The sequence below is a fragment of the Camponotus floridanus genome, unplaced genomic scaffold (genome assembly GCF_003227725.1).
Source record: "Camponotus floridanus strain SB8 unplaced genomic scaffold, Cflo_v7.5 scaffold5, whole genome shotgun sequence".
Taxonomy (NCBI): Eukaryota; Metazoa; Arthropoda; class Insecta; order Hymenoptera; family Formicidae; genus Camponotus; species Camponotus floridanus.
The window spans coordinates 3,017,501-3,041,832 of record NW_020229658.1 but is presented as its reverse complement, the minus strand read 5'-3'; the positions used below and the strand labels follow the sequence as shown (position 1 = coordinate 3,041,832).

At 29.4% G+C, this 24,332-nt stretch overlaps 2 protein-coding genes across 18 annotated transcripts in view; one reads left to right on the top strand and one right to left on the bottom strand.

Annotated features, from left to right (window-relative positions):
- Nucleotides 1–2,022: 2,022 nt before the first annotated feature.
- LOC105252582 (2-oxoglutarate dehydrogenase, mitochondrial) lies at nucleotides 2,023–16,737 on the top strand. 8 transcript variants are annotated; one of them, XM_011260024.3, is made up of 17 exons: nucleotides 2,023–2,114; nucleotides 5,698–5,952; nucleotides 6,036–6,245; nucleotides 9,615–9,717; nucleotides 10,422–10,484; nucleotides 11,792–12,047; nucleotides 12,300–12,534; nucleotides 12,649–12,828; nucleotides 13,119–13,299; nucleotides 13,386–13,666; nucleotides 13,740–13,968; nucleotides 14,178–14,456; nucleotides 14,539–14,717; nucleotides 14,803–15,237; nucleotides 15,352–15,506; nucleotides 15,926–16,054; nucleotides 16,498–16,737. In XM_011260024.3, exons 2-17 carry the CDS (start codon nucleotides 5,704–5,706, stop codon nucleotides 16,595–16,597), a joined length of 3,264 nt encoding a protein of 1,087 aa, XP_011258326.2. In that variant the 5' UTR covers nucleotides 2,023–2,114; nucleotides 5,698–5,703; the 3' UTR covers nucleotides 16,598–16,737. The 8 variants fall into 8 exon arrangements, with proteins under 8 accessions (XP_011258326.2, XP_011258329.2, XP_011258330.2 ...); XM_011260025.3 differs by lacking the exon at nucleotides 2,023–2,114 and adding an exon at nucleotides 3,336–3,518; XM_011260027.3 differs by lacking the exon at nucleotides 10,422–10,484.
- Nucleotides 16,738–18,726: 1,989 nt separating this feature from the next.
- LOC105252580 (PDZ and LIM domain protein 3) overlaps nucleotides 18,727–24,332 on the bottom strand; it is an 18,614-nt gene continuing 13,008 nt past the window's right edge. For 6 of the 10 annotated variants that reach the window (XM_025412389.1, XM_011260021.3, XM_025412393.1 and 3 more), the window contains 5 exons: nucleotides 24,296–24,332; nucleotides 23,046–23,134; nucleotides 20,572–20,710; nucleotides 20,396–20,428; nucleotides 18,727–19,297 (listed from right to left, as the gene is read on the bottom strand). The exon at nucleotides 24,296–24,332 is cut by the window's right edge and continues 14 nt beyond it. In XM_025412389.1, coding sequence (XP_025268174.1) covers nucleotides 19,205–19,297; nucleotides 20,396–20,428; nucleotides 20,572–20,710; nucleotides 23,046–23,134; nucleotides 24,296–24,332 — 391 coding nt within the window. In that variant the 3' untranslated portion in view covers nucleotides 18,727–19,204. Of the gene's footprint in view, nucleotides 19,298–19,564; nucleotides 19,642–20,395; nucleotides 20,429–20,571; nucleotides 20,711–22,022; nucleotides 22,259–23,045; nucleotides 23,135–24,295 lie in introns of those variants that run through there. The other 4 variants (XM_025412387.1, XM_025412388.1, XM_025412390.1 and 1 more) reach the window with 4 other exon arrangements.

The window sequence follows — 24,332 nt, the reverse complement described above, 5'->3', positions numbered from 1 at the left end:
ATTTGGGATTTTATTGGTAGACATAATTTCGCTATTATGATCGTTATGTTCAATTGAAAATTTTAAGCTCGGATTTTCAGATGATGACCTTATTGGCTTTAACGAAATATCAGATTTTTCTTTGGTGCCTTTCATTTCCGATTTGACTTTCTGACAAACTCCCATCACATAATTTAATTCAGACTTTAACGTGAAACATTTTGTCTCCGCTTTATCCAATTCTTGTCCCATTTCTAATTAAAATTAATAATATTGATTAAAATATAATATTAAAATACTTTTAATATTATATTATACTGTTAAACTATTTTTGAAAGTCGGAATTTGTTGATGAGTTTGAAATTTCGAATATAATGTTATTATAAAATAATATTAATATAAATAAGGAAAATTAAAATTATATTAATTTATTATATTAATACGATAATACTTTTTAACGTGACATTTGATCTGCTTTCCGATTCGTTTAATTTGCATGATTGCATTTCAGATTGAGCCTTTAAAGATGATTCTGCGAAAGTATATAAAATCTATAATATACAGTAAACATAGAGTGTACACGGGAATTTAAAAAATCAATTATTCGAAAAAAATAAGATTTTAAAATTTTCGAAGATGTTTTTAATTATTAAGATTCTTTTATTAAAATAATTACCAAAAATTCCGCTTTTGCTATGATTGTGATTATGAATGATCATATTGACTACGTCAGATTATTCCACAATTTCTTGTTTACATGATGCAGTGAAATTTAATGTGTTTCTGAATTTGAATTAAAATATGCTATATACACGAATAAAAATAATTTATTCTTCAAAACAAAACATATAACTATACAAAATTCAAAAAATAATTCATAGGTTACAGTTAGCATGTTGGACGATTACATCATTCTTTTGTTGCAATATACATCTTTCTTTGTTTTGCACAGACAAATTCAATATCTCTATAATTCGACGATATAAAGCATTTAAAATTTTTCGTATCAATGAGGTCTTTCAACAATCAAAATAAATGTAAATATAGATTCATATCTTATCTAAAATGATCTATGAATATGAATGGATTTCTATCTTATTAAATGTAAGTTAAATGTCAACTTCATATTTGTTTTTGTCGTCAATTGCGTTCGTGTTAATTTCCTGTGGAAATGCTTGTATATAATTAAATAACGTGTAAAAAATCGAAGAAAAAATATGTAATTATTAATTGCAAATTACATATTTTTTCTTAAAAATAACTATGTGTTTTCTTTACACCAATTGATTCCTCTCATTATTTTGTACATAAAAGTATTAAGGCAAGATAATCAAAAAATGAATATTTTACTATATATATATATATATATATATATATATATATATATATATATTAACAAATTTGTCTTTTAAACTGCTCATTAAATTTTTGATGTATATACATTTACTCTTATAAATAATATTAAACAACACACACAGATATATATGCTTTAGTTTTAAGAATGGAGAAGGGAAAAACAATTTTTAATGCAAATATGTCTTGTATATTATATTAAAAAGATGTATATTTTATTTTATGCATATTAACATTTAATGTAGATTACAAAAACGTACAGAAAAGTTATTTGAAATTATTTATATAATCCGAAAAATTGTCTTTTCTATAATCATTTTAAATAAAATTAAATTTATTGAAGTTTACATAATTTATCTTTTCTGTTCTTATCTCGAGAATATTCTACACAAGTATATTACCATAAATTTATTTCATTAATAACATTGACGTTTATAATATATACTTAAATGAAAAAGAAATCGCGCAGTTAAGGAAGTACATTAATTTATATCTATATATGAGGCTATTTTTGATCTATAAATTGTAGATATAGCACGGACACGAACCAATCGACTGTTTTATCATGGCATTGAAAAGTGAATGTGGCCATATAGTTCCAGGCGACGAAATGAATGTACGTGCCGCTAGTGTACGACGTAGGGGAAGCGTTCCACGAAAAATGACAGCGTGGCCCCTCTCAGGCTTCTTTCTGATAAACGGCAATAATTAGCATTGGCAGTAGGAGCAAGTTGCAAATGGTGGATGGTGTCAGTGTGTGATCGTCGTTGCGTTAACACCAGGTAAGCTCTTTCGTAATGAACTCGACATTATCGGGATTTATTGCGACGCATCCTGTTAACGACACACCGCACGTGATAGTCGCCGATCAGCTGCTTCGTACGACATTTCGCGATCGTGCAAAATTATTACGTTCGATTACGTAAAATCGACCGTGCAAAACCAACAAATGACAAAAATAGCCAGCCGACTTCGCGATTTATCTCGGGCGATTTATCGGGCCCCCAGCATATTCTCTTATCTTAAAAGAAAAAGAAAACACAAGACGCGATAAGCTGCGGCATGCGTTAATTTGTGCGTGCGTGTGTGCGTCATGCGCGCTCCATGCCTCGTGATGAAATCGAACCTATCGTTACTTTCGAGAAATCGACGAAAAATTTTCATAAATATATGGATCGTGACGTCAAGACGGTGTAAAAATCGGAAATTTTCACCGTCTAGTAAGTGTCATACTATTTCGTTAACGATTTACTGACGATTGATTAGCAAGATCATTCATTAGCAGTTTTCTCTGCCGGCAGATTCGAACGACGTAACATGCACGTGAGCGAATAGCATCGCGTTTGACATGCAATTCGATGCACATGCAAATTTAATAATTTTACCATTTTCTGCAATACACTCTGTTTCTAAAATTTCGCAATTTGTAGAGTTCGCAATTAAGATCGTAATTAAGTCTCGATTTTTTTGCAATTTTCCCTATAATCTTTCCTTCCTGCGAAAACCGGATATACATATGCAACGAGCACATGTTCACATATTTTTGTACTTTTAAAGCGTAGAAAAATGTACAATAAAGAATGGACTTGGAATATACATGGATTTTCTTGCATTTTTTCCAAATATCTCAAGTTTATATTTTATATATATATATATATATATATATAATGTATATATATATATATATATATATATATATATATGTATATATAGCTTTTTAATTATAGAAAACGTAGCTAACAAATAGAAAGATATTTTATAGAAATTTTTTTCCAGTCGCATTATAAAGAATTTTATATGCATTGTATTTTACATTTTCTTATTTCAAGCGCGGACAATATATCGTATATAGCTGACAGTAACGGATGTAGGATAATCGCGAATCGGTTGTGTAATCTACGCGATAGATAGTTCCGACGATATACATGTGTAGCCACCTCGCCTGCCTGTCACACACGTTCCGGCGTGTGACATTCAAGTCACAGCGCGACGCATTCCCGGCAGATATCTCGCTGCATTTCGCGGTATCTGACGTAGCAGTCGAGCCTTCTCCCACTCACCTCTGTACAATCTCGCCGGAGATTTCCTACTTATAAGAGACTGAGAAGTCCGCAATTTTACCTGCTTAACGTCACACGTGCATTAACGAGGTCGTCCGGTCGAAGCGTTTCGGAAATCATTTTATTGTATGTATTAATGAGATTAAAAGTATATGTATATATATTAACTCATTAATTTTATACACTTATATACACTTCTCTGTACATTGGGTATTTTGAAATTTTAGTGCTAATTAAGGTAAAACGTATTATTTCTTTTGCTATAATGCAATCAAGGTTGTATGTTTTGTAACGATATGATTTTTTTGCAATCATTCTGGAAAAAGAGCAATGTAATCAAATGATTTTTATTATTAAGATTATTGTGCTTGATTTTAATACAAATAAAAGCATTAGAATTTTTAATAGTTATAAAATTTGATTTTTCTTAGTATTTTTCATAATATTGAAATTTTATAATTTAATCTCTAAAATATTATTTCGTAATACATAGTATTAAGTATTCATTTTTTATAGATTTTATTCATGACAATGAGTCACTATTTATTGATTTCATTTCAATATTTAATAAAAATGATTAATATTTAAAAATTTGCAAGCTAGTAATAAATATGTCAGTGTCATAATTATCTTGATTGACGCTGTTATTGAAGTATTGTTATCAAGTTTTGACATGTCTTATTGTTTTAAACAGTCATAATGCCTATAAATATTTAGAGTAGCCATTTCATTTTCAGTCTGTTTATTGACATAAAATATGGATAGTATAATTTTTCTCTAAAAATATACTGCTCTTTTTGCTGAGAGATTAGCCCAATATTTCAGAATTTTATCATCTTACAGACTATGTTGAACTATATGAATTATACATGTTTCTGACAGATAGAACGACATCTGTCAGGGTTTATCAGGATTTTATTGGCTCACGATAATATGAAAATTGGGATCGCTTTATCTATTTATTATACTTTTTAGTCTTTGCACTTTTTTATTGCGAGGAAACATTTTAGATAATTAATTAGATTTTAGTAGCATTTGATAAATTACTAGACATATTGATTACTGTGAAAATCTTTTAATGCAATGTATAATTTTATTTTTATTTGTATAAAAATATATACAGAATACATATTTAGATTCTTCGCAACTTTCTGTATCTGATGTTTATCGCATATTTTTTCTAGAACCATATTGCGCAATCTGATAACTCTGGCCAATTTTTAAAAATAGAACTATCTAACGTCCCAATATTTACGGTACGAGAATTAAAGCGTAGAAAGATATAAAAGATTTTGTGCCGGTATAAACAAATAAGTATCAATTATCACATATGTCGATAATATAACCATATATATAACCATATATGTATGACCTCTTCCCGATTAATTTTAGACGGCGATATTTTACTTCTATGCGGGAAACGTACAATAATTACGCATTATTTTTTATTTATCGTAATATTGGTCGATATAATTTTTTTCACATTTATTATTTTATAACATTATTTAATATTATTTTATAACATTATTTCATAATATTATTTTATGATGCAATTGTGACCTTTATATGGCAAAAACGTAGAATATATAATGAATTCTGTAAACATAGCTAAATTAACTGAGTCTTAATTTGACTTATACATAAATACATACATATAAATGTATTGTATAACATATATTTAGATAAACACTAATTATTATTTACACAATTGCAAAATATCTTGTTCGTATCTCTGAGTAATTAATGAATATGACATGCACAAAGTCTAGAACTTCAGTGTTACAATAAAAAACAATGATAAGGAAACAACATATTAAATAAAGTCAGATAAATTAGATTCTAATCGTGCTTGCAAGATTGGTTCAAGATATAAAATCAAAATATTCTTATCTTAATATCTATACTCATCTTAAGCCTTACTCTTATAAATATTAATACTTATAAATTTGAATACTCTTATTAATATCTCAAGCACAGATTATCTAAAGCACTTCAAACGTTTAATCTAAGTACGCCCATACAGCACAGAACATTGCAATAATGTTGCGGGAATATTAGTGTTGTTGCAATATTGCAACAACATTGAAATATTGCTGCAATATTCTATATCATCTCGTCGCTGTATGGGTGACGATATGATCTTCAATCAATATACAACTGTTTAATCACTTTTAAGGTATTTAAACAAAACGTAAAATATTGAACATATTTCATCTGTGACTATATTTATATGTTTTCATTAGTTTATCTGTATTTCTTCCTTATGTCAAGCGAGTGGATCTTTATCATATTTTACACATTTCAGACAAAAATGTACAAGGCAAGGACGGTATTTAATAGGCTGGCCCCATTGGCGCCTCGTATATGCGGCCCCGAAAGATACGCTTCCTGGGTGGTCCGTAGTCATCCGTTGACCAGGACCAGCCAGGTGATCTTCACCGAGTCCGTGCGCAAGTATGACAGTCGCGCAACAACAGAGCCCTTTCTAAATGGCAGTACGAGCTCCTACGTGGAGGAGATGTACAATTCGTGGCTGCAAGATCCGCATAGCGTGCATATAGTGAGTAAATCCGAATATATTGTTGTACAGATTTTTATGTGAGAATTTCCTGAAATTTATTTTATCTTTCTCTCTATTCCTAGTCATGGGATTCCTTCTTTCGAAACAGCACCGCTGGAGCTGCGCCAGGACTAGCGTATCAGGCACCACCATCCCTTGCTCCAAATTACAATCAAGTACCGCTTGGAGCTTTGTTGCCCTTGGGTGGTGGAACACAGCTCGGTCAAGCGCCCGTCAACGAAAAGATTATTGACGATCATCTAGCGGTACAAGCTATTATTCGTTCTTATCAGGTATGATGCCGAAATTTTATACTTTACTTCCAATAACTAAATTCAATATGTTCTTGCAAACAAAATATCTTATACATCCTATGACACCCTACTTGTCCTGTATACTTCCATGATAAATATATCAATAAGATAATAATTTTTAATTATTGCTTTTTATTACTTTGTTTGCAAGAGATGTGACACTTTATTCAACCATTTATAATTCACATAACTCACTTATAACAAAGTGATTTATAAATTAAATGTATAAAAAAATATTTGTTTTCTTTACTTATGATAATACATTAATTATATGGAGATAACAATAATAATAATACAATAATAATAATAATACTCTCTGGATTTTTAATATATTTTCTGCTCTTGTTTCCATTTAAAAATAATCATACTTTTTTTGGTTTTTAATGTTTAATTCTTAACGAATTTAATACATTAAAAGGGAGCATGAAAGTCTGCTTCTATATTAAATTGTTAATGTGTATATATATATATATATATATATATATATATATATATATATATTAACGATTTAATATAGAAGCAGACTTTCATGCTCCCTTTTAATGTTTAATTCTTAACGAATTTAACACATTAAAAGGGAGCATGAAAGTCTGCTTCTATATTAAATCGTTAATATATATATATATATATATATATATATATATATATATATATAGGTTTTATAAATTTAGTCTTTGTTACTGCTTTAAACGAAAACTGTAATATATTGTTATTATATTAGTTTTTATAATTTGTAAATTACAAAAATGACTATGGCATGCATTAATACATCAATTTGTAAGCATGTGAAATCCACTGAACAAAATCTCTCGGTGTTTGTGTCTTAGTTACATTTATATGGTTTAGAATAATTGATATAAAAGTAATCTACATAGATTTTATACAAATCCAAGTGAATATTAACATGAACCTGAGATATGAGGTATTGTGTATTACAATTGATGCTTATTATTAAGAGCTGTTATATATGTTTCTAAATTTTCAAATATTTATGTTTGTCTCATGTGCTGCATCAATGATCATATGATAAATAAGAATAAATTGCATAATAATTTCATTTTATGTAGTTGTTCATTGCACTGAATCTCAAGCATGTTTTGCATCTCTACATTTTTCTTAATAAGAATGAGATCTTTGAAGTTATCTTGACTTATCACTTTTTTCTGAATGGAGATTAGAGATTTTTATTGAAGAAGAAGCAGCATACGCTTTTTTTAATCGGTTAATTAAATAATCATAATTATTTGATAAGAGTTATATTACAATAATTGCAATTTCTTTTATCATATCTTTTACATAAAAATATAAAAAGCTAGCATCCTTTCCTGCAACTATTGTTGCAATACATATAATTTCTTGGTGTGTATGTGTGTATGTGCGCGCGTTTGCGCGCGTGTGTGTGTATATACAATATATATATATATATATATATATATATATATATATATATATATGCGATACGTGTATATACATATATATACACTTATCATTATATTTATGTACATATATATCTGTTAATTCTCCGCTATATTGCTTCTTTTTTTTCTCATTATAATTATGTAGTACGTAGTGCAGTAGCGAAAGTAGATACAATTATATAAATGTGAGGTATTTTCGGGATTATTCGTTGACGTATAGGCCCGAGGTCACTTAGTTGCCGATCTGGACCCACTGGGTATTATGCAAACAGACCTGATACACACGCATTATGCAGCTCGCAAGGGGTCACCAGAACAAGTGCTGCGTCAATACATGCTTGGTAAGGCTTTTTTCCAGAGCATTTTTCACGGGCTTTTCTTTTATGATATGTATATGTACATATATATGTAAAAGAAACACACGTTTATATATATATATATATATATATATATATATATATAATATATATATATATATATGTATATATATGAATATAAACATATGTTTTTTTCTTTTCATATGCTACAATGTTATATGAGAATAGCAGTGAATTATACTAAAAATATTTAGAATATTATGTTGCATATACGAATTATATATTATTCTTTGTGTTTTTTGCAATTTCATTTGTGGAGACATCTATTCTCAATTTTCACATTCAATGATATTATTTCATATAATCATTTTTACATATTAACACTTTTTTTATTTTTATTTTGTTTTATTTTTTAAAAAGATTATTTCTATGTACTCCCTATGTTTCCATAATTTTTCATCTACATAAAATCTTTGCAATTCTATAAATAATTATAAAAATTATTTAAAATTTTATTTATTACATAGTGCAACTTTAGATACTTAACTTTAGTGCAATGGACTAAATTAAATAATAGCAATTCATTATATATATATATATATATATATATATATATATATGAATAATATATTTTTAAATGTTTATTACATTTTCTAATATTAAGAATGCTCTGAAGACCAGTTTTAATGAGACCATTTTAATTAGACCATTTTTAATGAGATAACTGGGAATGAATTATGTTAAAGTAAATATTAGATTATGCCAAAGGAAGATATAAAAATTCTACGATGCAATTATATATATACTGATACTGAAAATGTTTTAATTAACATTACATCCATTTTGGAAGTCATAGAAACGATACATTCCATCTATTCATAATAATTGATAATTGAGCTTTATTCTCAATTTGAGGATTCGTGCATATGTAGGCGTGAAGCTATTAAATATATTACAGTTCAATTATGCATTTATTGCATTTACCTAACAGAGTAAAAATTGTTAAATATGTACATTGCTCAGTATGCGAGTAAAATGTCAGAGGTAAGAATTAAGAAATTTCTGTCAATTTTGTGCATGTATAATTTGTATGTATTTTCATATGTGTATTGCTTTTAAACACTCTTGTACACCTGTATTGTTCAGCATGCCTGTGTCTTTTCAAAATCTTTTTAAAATTTATACTAACGTACTATTATATTATTTTTCCTTACGCGAATTATCTTAAATAAGGAAAGTTTTGAGCAGATACTTTCATTGTTGTTTTTTTATCTCATAACAAAATAATATTGCTAAGTATTAATAGAAAAGCTAAAAGGAGCAGATAACAAATTCATAAAATGGAAATGGAATTAAAATATTTTAATAATTTGATATCTTAATACATATATTAAACGTTAATTACTGTGACATGATGTTTTTATTAGAAAATACTTTAGTAATTAGAAAGATGGTTTGTGTGCACTGAATATTCATATACTATTTTTGCTGTGGTGTATTTAAAAATAATATTCAAAGAAAATGGAACATCAAACACAGTAATTTATATCTTAATTAAATATATTAAATCGCACAATCAAAAGAGAACTATTTGGTTCGCATGAATGTGACAGATTCGTGGCCATCATATCGCTAAATTGGATCCACTCGGCATCAACAGCGCTGATCTTGATGATAGGCATCCTCAAGAATTACTCTATACCCATTATTCATTTGGTAAGCCTAAATGAACGTAAATAGAAAAGAGTAAAATATAAAAAAAAATGATTCATGAACGAAAACACATTTCTTGATGCATTCGAAGGCTACTAATCAATTTGACTAGCACAATAAATCAACACAATAACTCAATTAGAACTTTTTATTATATCTTTAAACATATTTTCAATCATTAATTATCCTATTTATGGACTGCATAAAATTATACATAACTTCTTTTCTCACGGTTAATTTAAATGTAAATAAAAGTGAAGTAAATAAAAGTTTTATTCTCCTTCAAGTAATTTATACACACAAAATGTTTATATAGCTTTATTCTATATTAATTCATTACATATTTATTTTATCGATTAGTCCTTTCTGTAGAATTCAATATTTCAGTATCTTATTATCATAGCACTTTTTTAAATAATTTTGCTTATTTTTTATTTTCACATCCTGCAAACATGACTATTATCTTAATTATATCAATATTAATATTAATAGAAATATCAAAAGATAAAATGTGCAACACATTTAATTATTAACATAATTAGAATAATTTTTGATTCAGGTAGATCCATAGTAGATCCAGATATAACTAATTTATTCCTCGATTCGTTTTGCTGAGCAAATATAAACTGAATGCAGAAAGTAAAGGAAAAAGTTCTTTGACGATCAGTACTTGATACAATTGTTGAGTTTGAGTATAATGTCCACAGGAAAGAGACCACGTACTACTTACTCGCAGGAACTACAATACCGAGTAGCTGTTCTAATGCAAAGTATGTAACAATAGTTGCTCAAACCAAGGAAATTTCTTAAAGAAAAGCTTTCACTCGCGCTAGTATATTAATAGGTGGTGCTGGTTTATTTAATCTTTTCTCTGGGACTAAATAGAGTTTTCGACCTCTATAAAGATTGAATTCTTTTGTTATCTTATCTATATTATGTAAATATGTTTGCACCCAAGAGATAGCTCTCAAACATTTTCTGTAGAGGAATTAGAGGAGGGACATGAAAATATTTCAATATTATAAATATTTTAATATAATACAATATTCGATGTTTTCTATTCTTGTCTTTTTTCTTATAAAAACTAGCTATAAAAATTAATTTTGTTCCTCTTTTACTTCCCAAAAATGTTTACTGCCAAATTGAAGTGTTGCGTATATTATCTCTGACAATATTCTAACACATATATCTTTTTCTCCTATTTTGTGTATCCTTCTCACTGCACTTTATATTATGTTCATTGTTTACGGTATATTTTATATTATGTCTTTCTATGTTTGAATTTTCGGTGATTGTTTAAATTATTGATGCTTTATTTTTAAGTTTACAATTTTTCGTTTTTAATAGAGGAATTTATTTTCTCTTCAAGTTTAGTATTTGTTTGCACTGTCACGCGTATTGTAATATATTGTGATTTCAACACGATACACTTACATTATCTTTAAAAAATAATGCATGTTTATGTTAACAAATATTTTACATTGTGTGAATTCAGATTTGAGTTGTTAAATGAAGGAATTACATATGTACGATGTGTATTAAACTAACTTATTAATTAATTATTAAATTAACTTATTAATTATTAATAATAACTTATTAAATTGAAATTATATAATAAAATATAAATAGAGTAAATATTAAGAAATAGAAATAATAAATATTAAATTATCTTCAAAAAAGTAATTGTCAGTGAAAGTAAAATCTTGAAATATTTAAAAAACACATTTTCAGTATCAGTTTTAAACAAAACAAGTAGGGAAAAAGTACACTTAACACTCTTCAACAGTTTCCTACATACAATTACATACATACAATTATATTTTATATTTATTATAATTATATTTTATATTGAACGACCTATTTTATAGTAAAGTATGCATTATAAAATAAATGCTGCAGAATTATAAATATCGTTGAAACCGTTGTAGTCTGTTAAAATGTACATTTAAATGTGCATAAATATTTCAGCATAATATATTCATGTCAACTATAAAATTTGAATGTAACTTTCGATTGTGGATGTTGCGCTTCGGAGTACTTGTAAAATGTGTTTTTCATTTTTATATGCTTGAAATAGAGGAGTCAGACATGGATCGCGTTTTTAAATTGCCGTCGACTACATTTATCGGCGGCAAGGAAAAATCATTGCCGCTACGCGAGATCCTAAAGCGGCTCGAGGCCGCTTACTGCGGTCACATCGGCGTCGAATTCATGTTCATTAATTCCTTGGAACAATGCAACTGGATCAGGCAAAAGATGGAGACACCCGGAGTCATGGAAGTGACAAACGATGAGAAAAGGCTCATTTTAGCAAGATTGACGCGCGCAACCGGGTAATAACAGCGATGTTAATTAATTGAGTACCATAATTCCAAATATGCCAATTCTAAAGTTACAAATTTTTGGTTTTGTGTTTTTCATTATCTGTTTTATCATATTTTATCTTTTCACGCAATATCATGTAATTCATCTATTTTATATGAAACATTTCTCAAGGTATATTGTAAGATTCAGATTTTTAATTTTTCATTTTGCTAATTATTTAAAAAGAGTATCTAGTAAGCGTCTCATAATTTAAATCGCAGATTCGAAGCGTTCTTGGCACGCAAATGGTCTTCGGAGAAGAGATTCGGTCTGGAGGGTTGTGAAATTTTGATTCCAGCTATGAAACAAGTGATCGACAAGTCCACGGAATTGGGAGTTGAATCGATTGTCATGGGTATGCCTCATCGTGGTCGTCTTAATGTTCTCGCTAATGTTTGTCGCAAGCCGTTGAGCCAAATATTTACGCAATTTGCTGCTCTTGAAGCCGCCGATGATGTAAGCATTAAAATGAGCGATATTTCTTAGTGTAATAGTGAAATGTATGTTTCGCTAGAGCATTCTTATTTTGCGAATCTTTGAGATTCTTAATAATAATGAAATGATTATTAGGGTTCCGGTGATGTAAAATATCACTTGGGTACATATATCGAGCGTCTGAATCGCGTGACGAATAAGAACATTCGTCTTGCTGTGGTTGCGAATCCATCGCACTTGGAAGCTGTTGATCCAATAGTTCAAGGTAAAACGCGCGCCGAACAATTCTACCGTGGTGATGGCGAAGGCAAAAAAGTAAATATTATTACATAAATCAAGTTTTCTACATACACATTTTTATAAAATTAAATTGTTATATAATTAAATATCAATAGCCGGATCTAAATTAAAAATAAATAAATAAATAAATTTGTAATTTTATGAGATTTGAACCAATTGAATTATCATTAAAGTATAAATCTGACTAAAATAAATAAAGCATTAATTGTATATCTAATGATATGACACAATTTGACAATTTTAATGGAAAATTCATTTTGGCGATTATTATATTATTTTATAATAATATTTCATATATGTTCCAGGTTATGTCCATTCTTCTTCACGGAGATGCAGCTTTCTGCGGTCAGGGCATTGTTTTCGAGACAATGCATCTATCTGATCTGCCTGATTACACCACTCACGGTACTATCCATATTGTCGTGAATAATCAAATTGGATTCACCACGGACCCAAGGCATTCGCGATCATCGCCGTATTGTACTGGTTGGTGTTCACGAAGCTTTAGTTTTATTTTTTAATGATATCACAAATTAGCATAAACAAATTTAAATGTGTTTTTATGTTATCAGATGTAGCCCGAGTGGTGAACGCGCCCATCTTCCATGTAAATTCTGATGATCCGGAGGCCGTGATGCATGTATGCAAAGTAGCGGCAGAATGGAGGGCCACCTTCCACAAGGATGTTGTGATCGACTTGGTCTCCTACAGGCGTAACGGTCACAACGAAATCGACGAGCCAATGTTCACACAGCCTCTGATGTACCGCAAGATCAGAAACACTCCACCAGCCCTCGATAAATACGCCAATACGCTCATCGCCGATAGTGTTGTTTCTCCCGAAGAAGTTAAGGTACGAAGATCATATGCGCGAGATACATTTTATATGATTGCTCTTATACTAAAAATTTCTATTTCTATTATAGGATGTCAAAGATAAATATGAAAAGATTTGTGAAGAAGCGTATAACAATGCCAAACAAGAAACACATATCAAATATAAGGATTGGTTGGACTCGCCATGGTCCGGTTTCTTCGAAGGAAAAGACCCATTGAAGGTATCGCCCACTGGTATCAAAGAAGACACACTCGTACACATTGGCAAAAAATTCTCGTCGCCACCGCCGAATGCTGCTGAGTTTGTTATTCACAAAGGTAAACAAAGCGATGTTAGAAAATGAGATAACAAGAGATATTGGAAGAAAATTATTAGAGATAAATTATAACTAAAAGATTAAAATTATAAATACAGAAATATGTATAATTAATGTCTGTTAAAAATGTGCAGCTAAAAAAAGTGTAAAAATTATATTTAAATATATAATCAAGAAAATATATTAATTTAATTTTAATACTTTTTACAGGTATCGAGCGTATTTTGAAGGCTCGCATGGAAATGATCGAAGCTAGAACTGTCGATTGGGCTCTCGGCGAAGCTATGGCTTTCGGATCTCTTCTTAAAGAAGGTATTCACGTCCGTTTGTCAGGCCAGGATGTGGAGAGAGGCACATTCTCACACAGGCATCATGTACTACATCATCAAACTGTCGATAAGGCAACTTACAGACCACTTTGCTATCTGTATCCCGATCAAGCACCTTACACAGTGTGTAACAGCTCCTTATCCGAATTCGGCGTTCTTGGTAAAATCGTAAACCTTTATTTGACGCAATTATTATTGCTGTATTTTCTATTCATATTTAAATAATTTTATTATAATCATAGGATTCGAATTGGGTTATTCTATGACAAATCCTAACGCATTGGTATGTTGGGAAGCTCAATTTGGAGATTTCAATAATACGGCGCAATGTATAATTGATCAGTTCATCAGCAGTGGTCAAGCCAAATGGGTTAGACAATCCGGTTTAGTCATGTTGCAACCTCATGGTCTCGAAGGAATGGTGAATATACGAATTCAAATTTGAATAAACTTGGATTGTTTTCATAGTTTGTCAATTTTAAATTCGCTTTTCATCTTTTTACTAGGGTCCCGAACACTCCAGTGCTCGTCTGGAGCGTTTCCTTCAGATGTCCGCCGATGATCCGGATTATTTCCCGCCGGAAAGCGAAGAGTTCGCCGTACGTCAGTTGCATGACAGCAATTGGATCGTTGCCAATTGCAGCACGCCGGCCAATTACTTCCACATCCTGAGACGGCAGATTGCATTGCCGTTTAGGAAACCGTTGATCTTAATGACACCAAAGTCGCTGCTTCGTCATCCAGAAGCCAAATCTAACTTTGACTTGATGTTAGAAGACACGCAATTCCTCAGAGTGATACCGGAAGAGGGTGCGGCAGCTCAGAATCCTAATGGCGTTAAGAAACTGTTATTCTGCTCTGGAAAAGTTTATTACGATTTGAAGAAAGCTCGTACTGAACGGCAATTGGATGACAAGATCGCGATCGCCAGAGTGGAACAGGTCAATTATTATTTTTGAAATAAATTTAAAAAAATCAAATATTTCTTCTTTATAATCATAATTATAAAAATCACAATATTCTAATATTTTAACCATTTCATATTGATTTTATAGATTTCGCCCTTCCCATACGATCTCGTCAAGAAGGAAGCTGCAAAGTATCCCAATGCAGAATTGTTATGGTCTCAGGAGGAGCATAAGAATCAAGGTGCGTGGACTTACGTGCAGCCAAGATTCCACACAGCACTCAATGGCACCCGAAGCGTAATGTAAGTACCGAAATAACAAAATCGATGTAATAAAATTTCAACTGAAATGTAAAAGGATGTATGTATGTGTGTGAATGCACTTATGTTACGTGTTACACTATGTTACTTTTTTTTTTCTTTTTTTTTTTCCTTTTTTTTTCCTTCTTTTTTTGTATCTTTTGTTCACACGGCCCATGTTTTTTTATTTTATCGTGATAATGCAAAGTATATTTTAATAAAACATATCAAAGTTTTATATTAAAAAATTCAAAGTTTATTTTATTATATGTATTCGAAGTATCATGCATATGTGTTTTTCTTTATTACAATAAATATTTTTTTATTACAATAAATTGTCACAAAATTGAGCAGGCTTTTGCTTTTTTCGTTTCTATCTATTTCACTATAATAAAATAAAGAATCTGGGCCGTGTGTTACAGTGGTGCGTCAGAAACGAGTGAAAGTGATCGAGGATGGTTAGCTGATTTGTTTTCAACTAAACCAACAAAACCCACAATTGTGTCAGAGCAATCAATGGAACCTACTGTATCAAAGCAGAGAATAGTGAGGTAATGAAATGGACAATATGATGAAACATTATGATTGTTTTCATATATGTTAAAAATTATGATTGTGAATTAGTTTCTATGTGCTTGGTAGATGTAAACTATTTATAAAATTATTTTATTCTATGTCTCAAAAATATTACATTTACATTAAAAATATACAATTAAAATAATTAACTGTTAATTATAATACAATTTTGTGTAATTAATAATGATAATATTTAATTAAGTTGCTTTAAAGATAAGAAACAATTTTTTCATCAGTAGGAATCGTTGACTTAATATTATTATTTTAATATTATTCTTAATAGTTATATAAATCGCTTTTTAAAAGCATATCCATAAATATTACACAATACATAAAATCAATACTTAGCACTATACATAAAAATTAACATTGTATATGATATAACAACAACATTATATTGAAAATATTAATGTTTTAGCTATGCTGGACGTCCTACAGCGTCGTCACCCGCAACTGGCAGCAAAATGCAACATCTCAAGGAACTCAAACAATTAGTTGACGACTCCCTCAACTTTTAATGATCCTTTTTAGTGCTACATGTAGAAAACTAAAGATTTATTTATTTTTCTCATATCTTAATGTATCTGTTACATAATATTTTTGTGTCCTGCTCGTCATATAACAAACAACAGAGATTATACTATACTCGTTTAAAAAATTTCTTTGTAATAGCGTCTCTTATATTTAAGTTTGCATATGTGCACGAATGTGTCGCGTTCGTTTGTTCAAAATGCAATTTGCTTTTTGTTGCATCGACTTGCATAACATGGGCAATATGAACTTAATTAAGTATGATAGTTTTCAGTTACTACTGTTCAATTTAATTGATTGTTAGTTTACATTAGGTATCTTTCAGCTATTTATACTATTGATTTGCAATGAGCAATTCATCTGTATATGCATTTCTTTCTCTTATTTATGTTTGTATTAAAGTTTGTATATTTTTTTTAATAGATAACTCGATTATGTATGCAAGTTTGAATGAAATGCTTGATGCGCGCGATTCAATCAATAGAATCAATAGAATTTTTATGTATCTTACAATTAGTCAATATTATATATATATATATATATATATATATATATATATATATATGTGTGTGTGTGTAAAAATGTTTCTTAGAGAAACACATGCTAGTCGATTGATCTATACTTTATGTGAACGTGAAACATTCGTGCGCTAATCATCCTCTATATTTCATTTCATTTGTATTTTATTTTGAATTAATCTCTTATGAAATCGATAAGATATTATAACAGGAAAAGTATTATTAATTTATATAATGTTATGCAGCGCGTTACATTTTCACATATAGCAATTAGCCTGAAGGACACTTTGAAGAGGAAACTGTCCATGGTAAAAGGTTAGAAGAAGGCACATGGCAATTTTTTTTTCTTTTGGTAATTTATGCCATGAGATGGTTGCCAATTACTTTAATTTTTTATGCTTACTGTATTCTTATAAAAAGTTAAATAATTGGCGGTTTTGAAGCGCGTTTTCGACGCAGATGTATGACGTAGCACTATTTCTGGAATTTTATATCCTGCAGCTTCGGTTATTAACGCAACATTAAATTGAAAAGTACTTCAATTTTTAATGTTTTTAAGATTTAAAAGAAGTGTCACAACCGAAGCCTTAGTGCTACCCCATGGACAGTATCAACAAATACTTCAGTTCAGTTAAGGGTATTGAAAGTAGAAGACAAATTAGTAATACTATTATTACTTCAGTTCAGTTAAGGGTATTGAAAATAGAAGATAAATTAGTAATACTTTATAGCACCTAGAAATTAATTTTAATGTTAATAATTTCACCGGGGCATCCGTAGCTCGTATGGTCCGCTGTGCGAAGATGCCGTGCATATACGGTATTTATATTCTTCTATCTGTACTATTTAAAGATGAGACACAAAGAAATTTTGAGAAGTATCGCTACATATTGATTGGAAGGAAGTATTGTATGTGCGTAATATTTGCTTTATTTATATGCGCGAGCTGATAAATTAATTTTATTTTATTTGATGCATATAAAACGATAGCTATATATCTTATGATTTAGCACGATATTGTGGTTTAGACCCAATGAAAAAACTGCAGTATCTGCAATTCTACTTGTTCTTACTCTACTTGTTCATCATGTGCGTTTATTAACAAGAGTACACATGGCTGAATATTAAATAGAAACAATTTTCCTTCAAGTAAGTATCTGACACTTTAAAATTTGATTTAAAAAATCAAATCCAAAATTCGTTGGTATTATTCCCGATATTGTAGCATCTTATTGCTGATTAAATTAAATTGGCTCACATATTGCGTATATCTGCATATATTCCTCCTTTCGTAATACTTACAATCTGTGCATACATACATAATAATTCGTTGAAAAATAATTAGAAGAAAATATATAATTGTTCTCTTATTGCATACTTTCTTTGTAACAGAAGATTGATATATGTTAAATATGATATATTTTTAATTTATTTAAATTTTACTATTCAGAGTTAGGTAATAATTATAATATTTAATTATATACGAAATTAATTAGAAGTTTTTGAAATTAGAAGAATTTGAAGAAATCTCTCTCCTGACTCCAACTTGAGTTTCGACAAAAATCTCGGGAGAAGAAGGTGAAATGAGACAAGATATATTCTGTGAAAATTAATTTTTCATTGTGCATAACGTTAAAAGTATAATACAGTGTGTAAATAGATCGTCAAAAAATAGATACATCGAGATGCGGAGAAAAGAATAAGCTATCTTAGTGCAAGCTAGCAAAAAGATATTAATCTTGAATAAAATATAGATGGCAAGCTTCATGTATTAACGATGCATTTTAAATTAACTATTATTACTACGCTTAAAAATAATTTTATCCAGTAAGCAATGAATGTCGAGTGCAATTTATCAATTAACGCTCCTAGACTTTTACGTATATGCACTTAAGCTTGCTTTTCTGAAAAATATAATCCAATTGCTAGATCTTAGTTAAAGTGATTTTAGTTAAAAGAGATTCTATTCGACATTCGTTCTCAAGTGTAATTCGTTTATTGCGTAGTACAATAAATAAAGCGTGGATTTATTTAACATAAATAAATGATAGTACATTTATAGCGTCAGTTCGGCTTTTAATAATCGGTTTGTCCCAGCACACTGTACATGATCCTCTTGAAGCTATTACTTTGATGAATCTTCTCGCCCTCGTCGTCGAACACGTTTAACTGAAAATTGAGTTATTCAGAGTCGCTCTATATTTCCGAACTGCAAGTATACGTTATATAAATAAGCTAACAATAAATTGTTTAATATATGCTATGGACAAGATTTTTATCTCGTGAGAAAAAACATGCACGATTATAGCAACTTAACATGTCTTACAAGAAAACGAAACACCCGATAGTATAGCATAATGAAACAGCGTATCTGCCCTATGAATTAATTTCTCTATGCGGAAGCATTTTAACAAAAGTAATAAAAAACGCACGTACAAGTTTCTGCAAAAATTTTAATAGTCGTTGGTGAAATCCTTAACAAAAGGAAGAGGGAAGGGACGTCTATATCCACCCTTAATGAAACAGAGGCCGAAAATTAGTTAAATCTTCGATTGTGATGATTATATGACAGCTCCACATGACAATTGAAGTTAATATATATGTAATGATAATATATATTAATATGAAATAATCGTGACCTTATAAATGATCGAGAACGATTCGATATGGGGTCTTTCTTCCCGTAAGTTTAAAGAAGATGAGTATCGGATCTATACTCTTCCGATGGTGAAATGCAGCGGCCGATTATTAGTGGGAGATGATTTGGCACGATGCTTCGGTAGACGAAAAAGAAAGAAGCACAAGAGAAGTAGCACCTCGTGCCAAGTCACTTATATAATCCAGCGCCGTTTTATCGTCCGGTTGTGTTCTCGTAATGTTATAGGATCGACAGTGATCAATAAATTTTTCCGGTAAATAATTAACAATAATGATAAACGCGCGAATAATTAAAAATTGTGTGATTAAGCAATTTTTTTAAAACAAGAGATAAATTTTTTTAAATAATCTTTTCAATGGTATTTTATAATATGCGTTTTATGAGATAAATAGTAATAATACAATAGAGAGTCAAAGAGAGAGAATCTTAATTTAGCTCTGAGAACATAGTTTATGCAGCATTTCATAAACATTGCATAGAATCCATGCGATGACATGCGAATGAGAAATGCGTTTTTAAAATGCATATTTTAGCCTGATAAATTCCTTTCTCTAAAATTGTATCTTAAATGAATCATAAATCAATATGAAAAAAAAAAAAATACTCACGTATGCAGGACTTTTCGGTGGAGTCTGGTATACCTGCACAACAAATATCGTTTAACGTAATTCTTATGTTTTACAATATATTAAAATATATTTAATATCGTAAAAATAAGAATTTATAAAATAAGACGTTGTCGAAGAAAATATCATTTGAAAATACACAAAGAAAAAGAATGTACCTTGTTCGATTTTTGCGGCGCGAAAACGCCAGTGCGAACCGGTTGTCTGACTTCCTGCACATGGTCCCCGAGTTCCTCCTCCTGCAGAGCCTTGTACGCCTCGCTCTTACTCGGATCATACTTCATCGGCTTCTTCTGGCTGCACGTATCGCATGTGTACACAGGGACGATTTTTAATTTTGCTTTCGTTCTTTCTCTCGTTCGTGTAACTTTTATCTTTCTCTCTATCTGGATCGGTTAGCAGCGGCCGGAGTTACGATTTGCCAATTGCTATTATACATTTTTGCTTTAATTTGTTCGAGAGCGACTTTCAGACGCGTCCTCCAGCCGAGTTTAATCGAGAGAAAGCGATAATTCCTCATCGTGCAAATTCTATGTGCATATCCGATCAGGAAGAACGCATTCGTCGGACCTTTTGAAAATTATGCTTCTCGTAAAAAAAATAGAAAAATTAAAAAAGAAAGAAATCTTATTGTCAAGGTCTAAATAAAAAAAATCGCAGATTTCTGAAAATCTTATTTTGACTTGATATAAACTTTACTAAATATTAATACTAATATTTAATTTAATATTAATATTAAATTAGAAAATAATATATTGAAAAGAAAAAATGGTATATTTTCTTACTATTTTAATTTTCAATAAATGGTATATTTTCTTACTATTTGAATCTTCTCCGGCACACCAATATAAATAAATATTGTTTAAAAAGGTGTTTAAAAAATATATTTTTAAAAGCGTAATTTTCGAAAGTCGTCTCGAGCTATTCGTGCACAGTATCTACGATGCAAGCATATGAACACTCATCGAAGTTAGTAGATATTCTTGTTTTTTATGACTATTATATTGATTATTTTTTATGACTATTATACTGATTATTTACTACTCTACCGCATGCAAGAGTTTATTCACTATCGCTAAAAATAAGCTTTTTGCGCGGATTCGCGAAAGCAGCGCGAAATTTCGTCTAAATAATGTGCCTACGATTTTCACTACGCAATATAAACGGCAAATTTTAAATAACAATTGCATATTCGTTTCAAGGAATTGGAACTCAGTGGCCACGTTCATTATGTCGTGATTGAATCAGAAATAAAATTAATTATATTTATCCATATAATCATGAAATATTATGTATAAAAAATATTGTATTTGTGTATCATTTGAAATAAATGAATGAAACAAATAATGTAATTTGAAAACGAACAATATTATAAGATATCGAACCATGAATTTAATGAATATAGAATAAAAATGAAATCTAGAATATTTTTCTTACAATTTTCTACTTTAATTATTTCTCAAATTAATAAACAATTTCTTTTATTAAAATATTTTATAATAAATTTTTTCAACAATTTAGAAATAATTTATTTAATGATATACTCGTATATATATATATATATATATATATATATATATATATATATATAATTTAATATACTTTGGTAAAACAAAGGAACGTGCCCATTGAATTACGTGAAAATTGGAAAACTCTGCCGTCGTAGATCTGACGTGTGAGAAGCATCGGAAAATGTCTCGAACGTTTCTCGACAATTTTTAATTTGGCTTATTGAATTGCGGCCAGACGTTCTTCGAGGAAGCGGCCTTGGCCTGCTCCTTCAAGATTTTCGCTTGCTCCTGTATTTCCTGTTTCTGTTTCAGGAAGGAAAAGTCTATGAAAATGCTGGAAAACAAACAAACCGCTACGTAAGTAATCAATCATCAGGAGAATACGAAAACCGTATAGGAAAAAGAAAGGAGACAGAATGTCCTTTCTCTTTTAAACGATGGAAGACCGACGACCGCGCAATCTCGAACAAAGTGAGTCCGATTTAATTCTCCAATTAATAATTTTTTCCGAATTAGCCTTCGTAAAAATATCAAAAAGATAATCTTTTTTTCATTCGCATTTCATAAATCTCTAAAATCTGAGAACATTATATCTGGAAATGATTAAAGTTAGCACTTATATTTAATTACATGACTATATAAAAAATTAATGAATAGAAATTGATAAAATTTATTGAAAAATGCATCTATATATATAAAAGTTATATATTCTTTTATTATTAATTTTCAATCAATCAAATTAATCTTTGGTTTTGAAAATTTTTCGAAACTAAATTCATATCAACTTCTTTAAATTCACCTATCTTTTATGACACCATGTAAATCATGTGAATTGATATTTGTTAATTTCAATTAAAAGATGAGAAATCGTAATTTTCGTAATTTTTATTATGACAACAATCTATGAAAGTATGCGGCATTCAGCGGAAAAGCCAATCTTTTATTAATTATATTACCCTGTGATTGCTGCAAGCTTTATGGCGTATTAGCGATTCGTTAAATATGTATATATATATATATATATATATATATATATATATATGTATTTAATACGATTTAAATAGTTAAAAAATGCTAGTTAGGAGAACGTAGTGGGCAATCATACATAATAATCTACTTACGGTACGACAGACGCTTGACACTTGATGGTATCTGTGATGTTTTGTTCCGAATAAAGCCCGATCGGCGAATTGAATTGCTTATGGACAATCTAAAAGAGCGAAATTTGGCGATTACAATAGTTGTATAATTTTCTATATCATATCGCAAAACTAAAAAAAATATTCCTGTAGCCTTCAAAAGATGAAAACGATAAAACGTTATTATTTGGTAAGTAGAAGCATAAATGAGATTTATTTCAATCTTCTTTTTTTCAACATTTTTAACATTTCAACATTTATTTTTAAAACTAAATTTTAAACTAAAATTTAAAAAATTGTACATATATTATAGTACATGAATATTTTGAAACTTTTATGCAATATAAGCGTGTATTAAGAGTATAATAACATATAAGAGTATTAATAACGTATTATTATGCAAAGTGTTCACTAAAAATGTATTATTAGTATAATCTGTCCTCCAGTCGTGTCACTTGTGTCAATATTATATTATGACGATATAGCGCTGCAAAAAATAACTTTAGTATGTTGGCACTGGACATAATAAATATTTAGCTAATGCCAAGTTTCCGTTATATATCGGAAATATTCAGGTTTTATTCCATTATTTAATTTATTATTGTTGTTATAAAATAATATGTCATAATATAATTAATCAGCACTTTGTTTATGTACTTTTAAAGAGATTCTATTGAAATTATATTTTTAAACTACATTAGAGAATAATAATCAATAATCAAAATAATCCAAATATAAATATTATTCAAGATGTAAGTTTATTTTAAAATTAAATAATTAAATTAAATAATTAAATTTATAATTTAAAACTTTTTTTACAGATTACATTAATTTAAATTCAGTTTAATTTAATTATTGAAATAAATTCGATTAAGTTATTTTAGTGATTTAATAGTAAATGTGATTTAATAGTAAATGTGGGAGGTAATACAAACTATATCGATCCGTAATAGAATCAATACACCAATATTATATTGGATTATAAAATTATAGATGACAGAATTCAGGATATTCTGTATTAATTAATCCTGTAATGATCGCATTAATATCGTATATATCATTATTATTAGTTATTAGTTATAACAGAAAATCGTAACAACAGGATTCTTGTAAAACGAAATTTCCGCAAACTCAAGTTTCTTGCGGATATATCGGATATCCAAAGAGCGTAAGCGTCGTTTCTCAAAGCGGAAGCGGCTTACGAAAGGAAGCAAAACGAAAGCGATCCAAACCTTTGGAACTTCATTCGGTCCCATGACACGCTGAAGT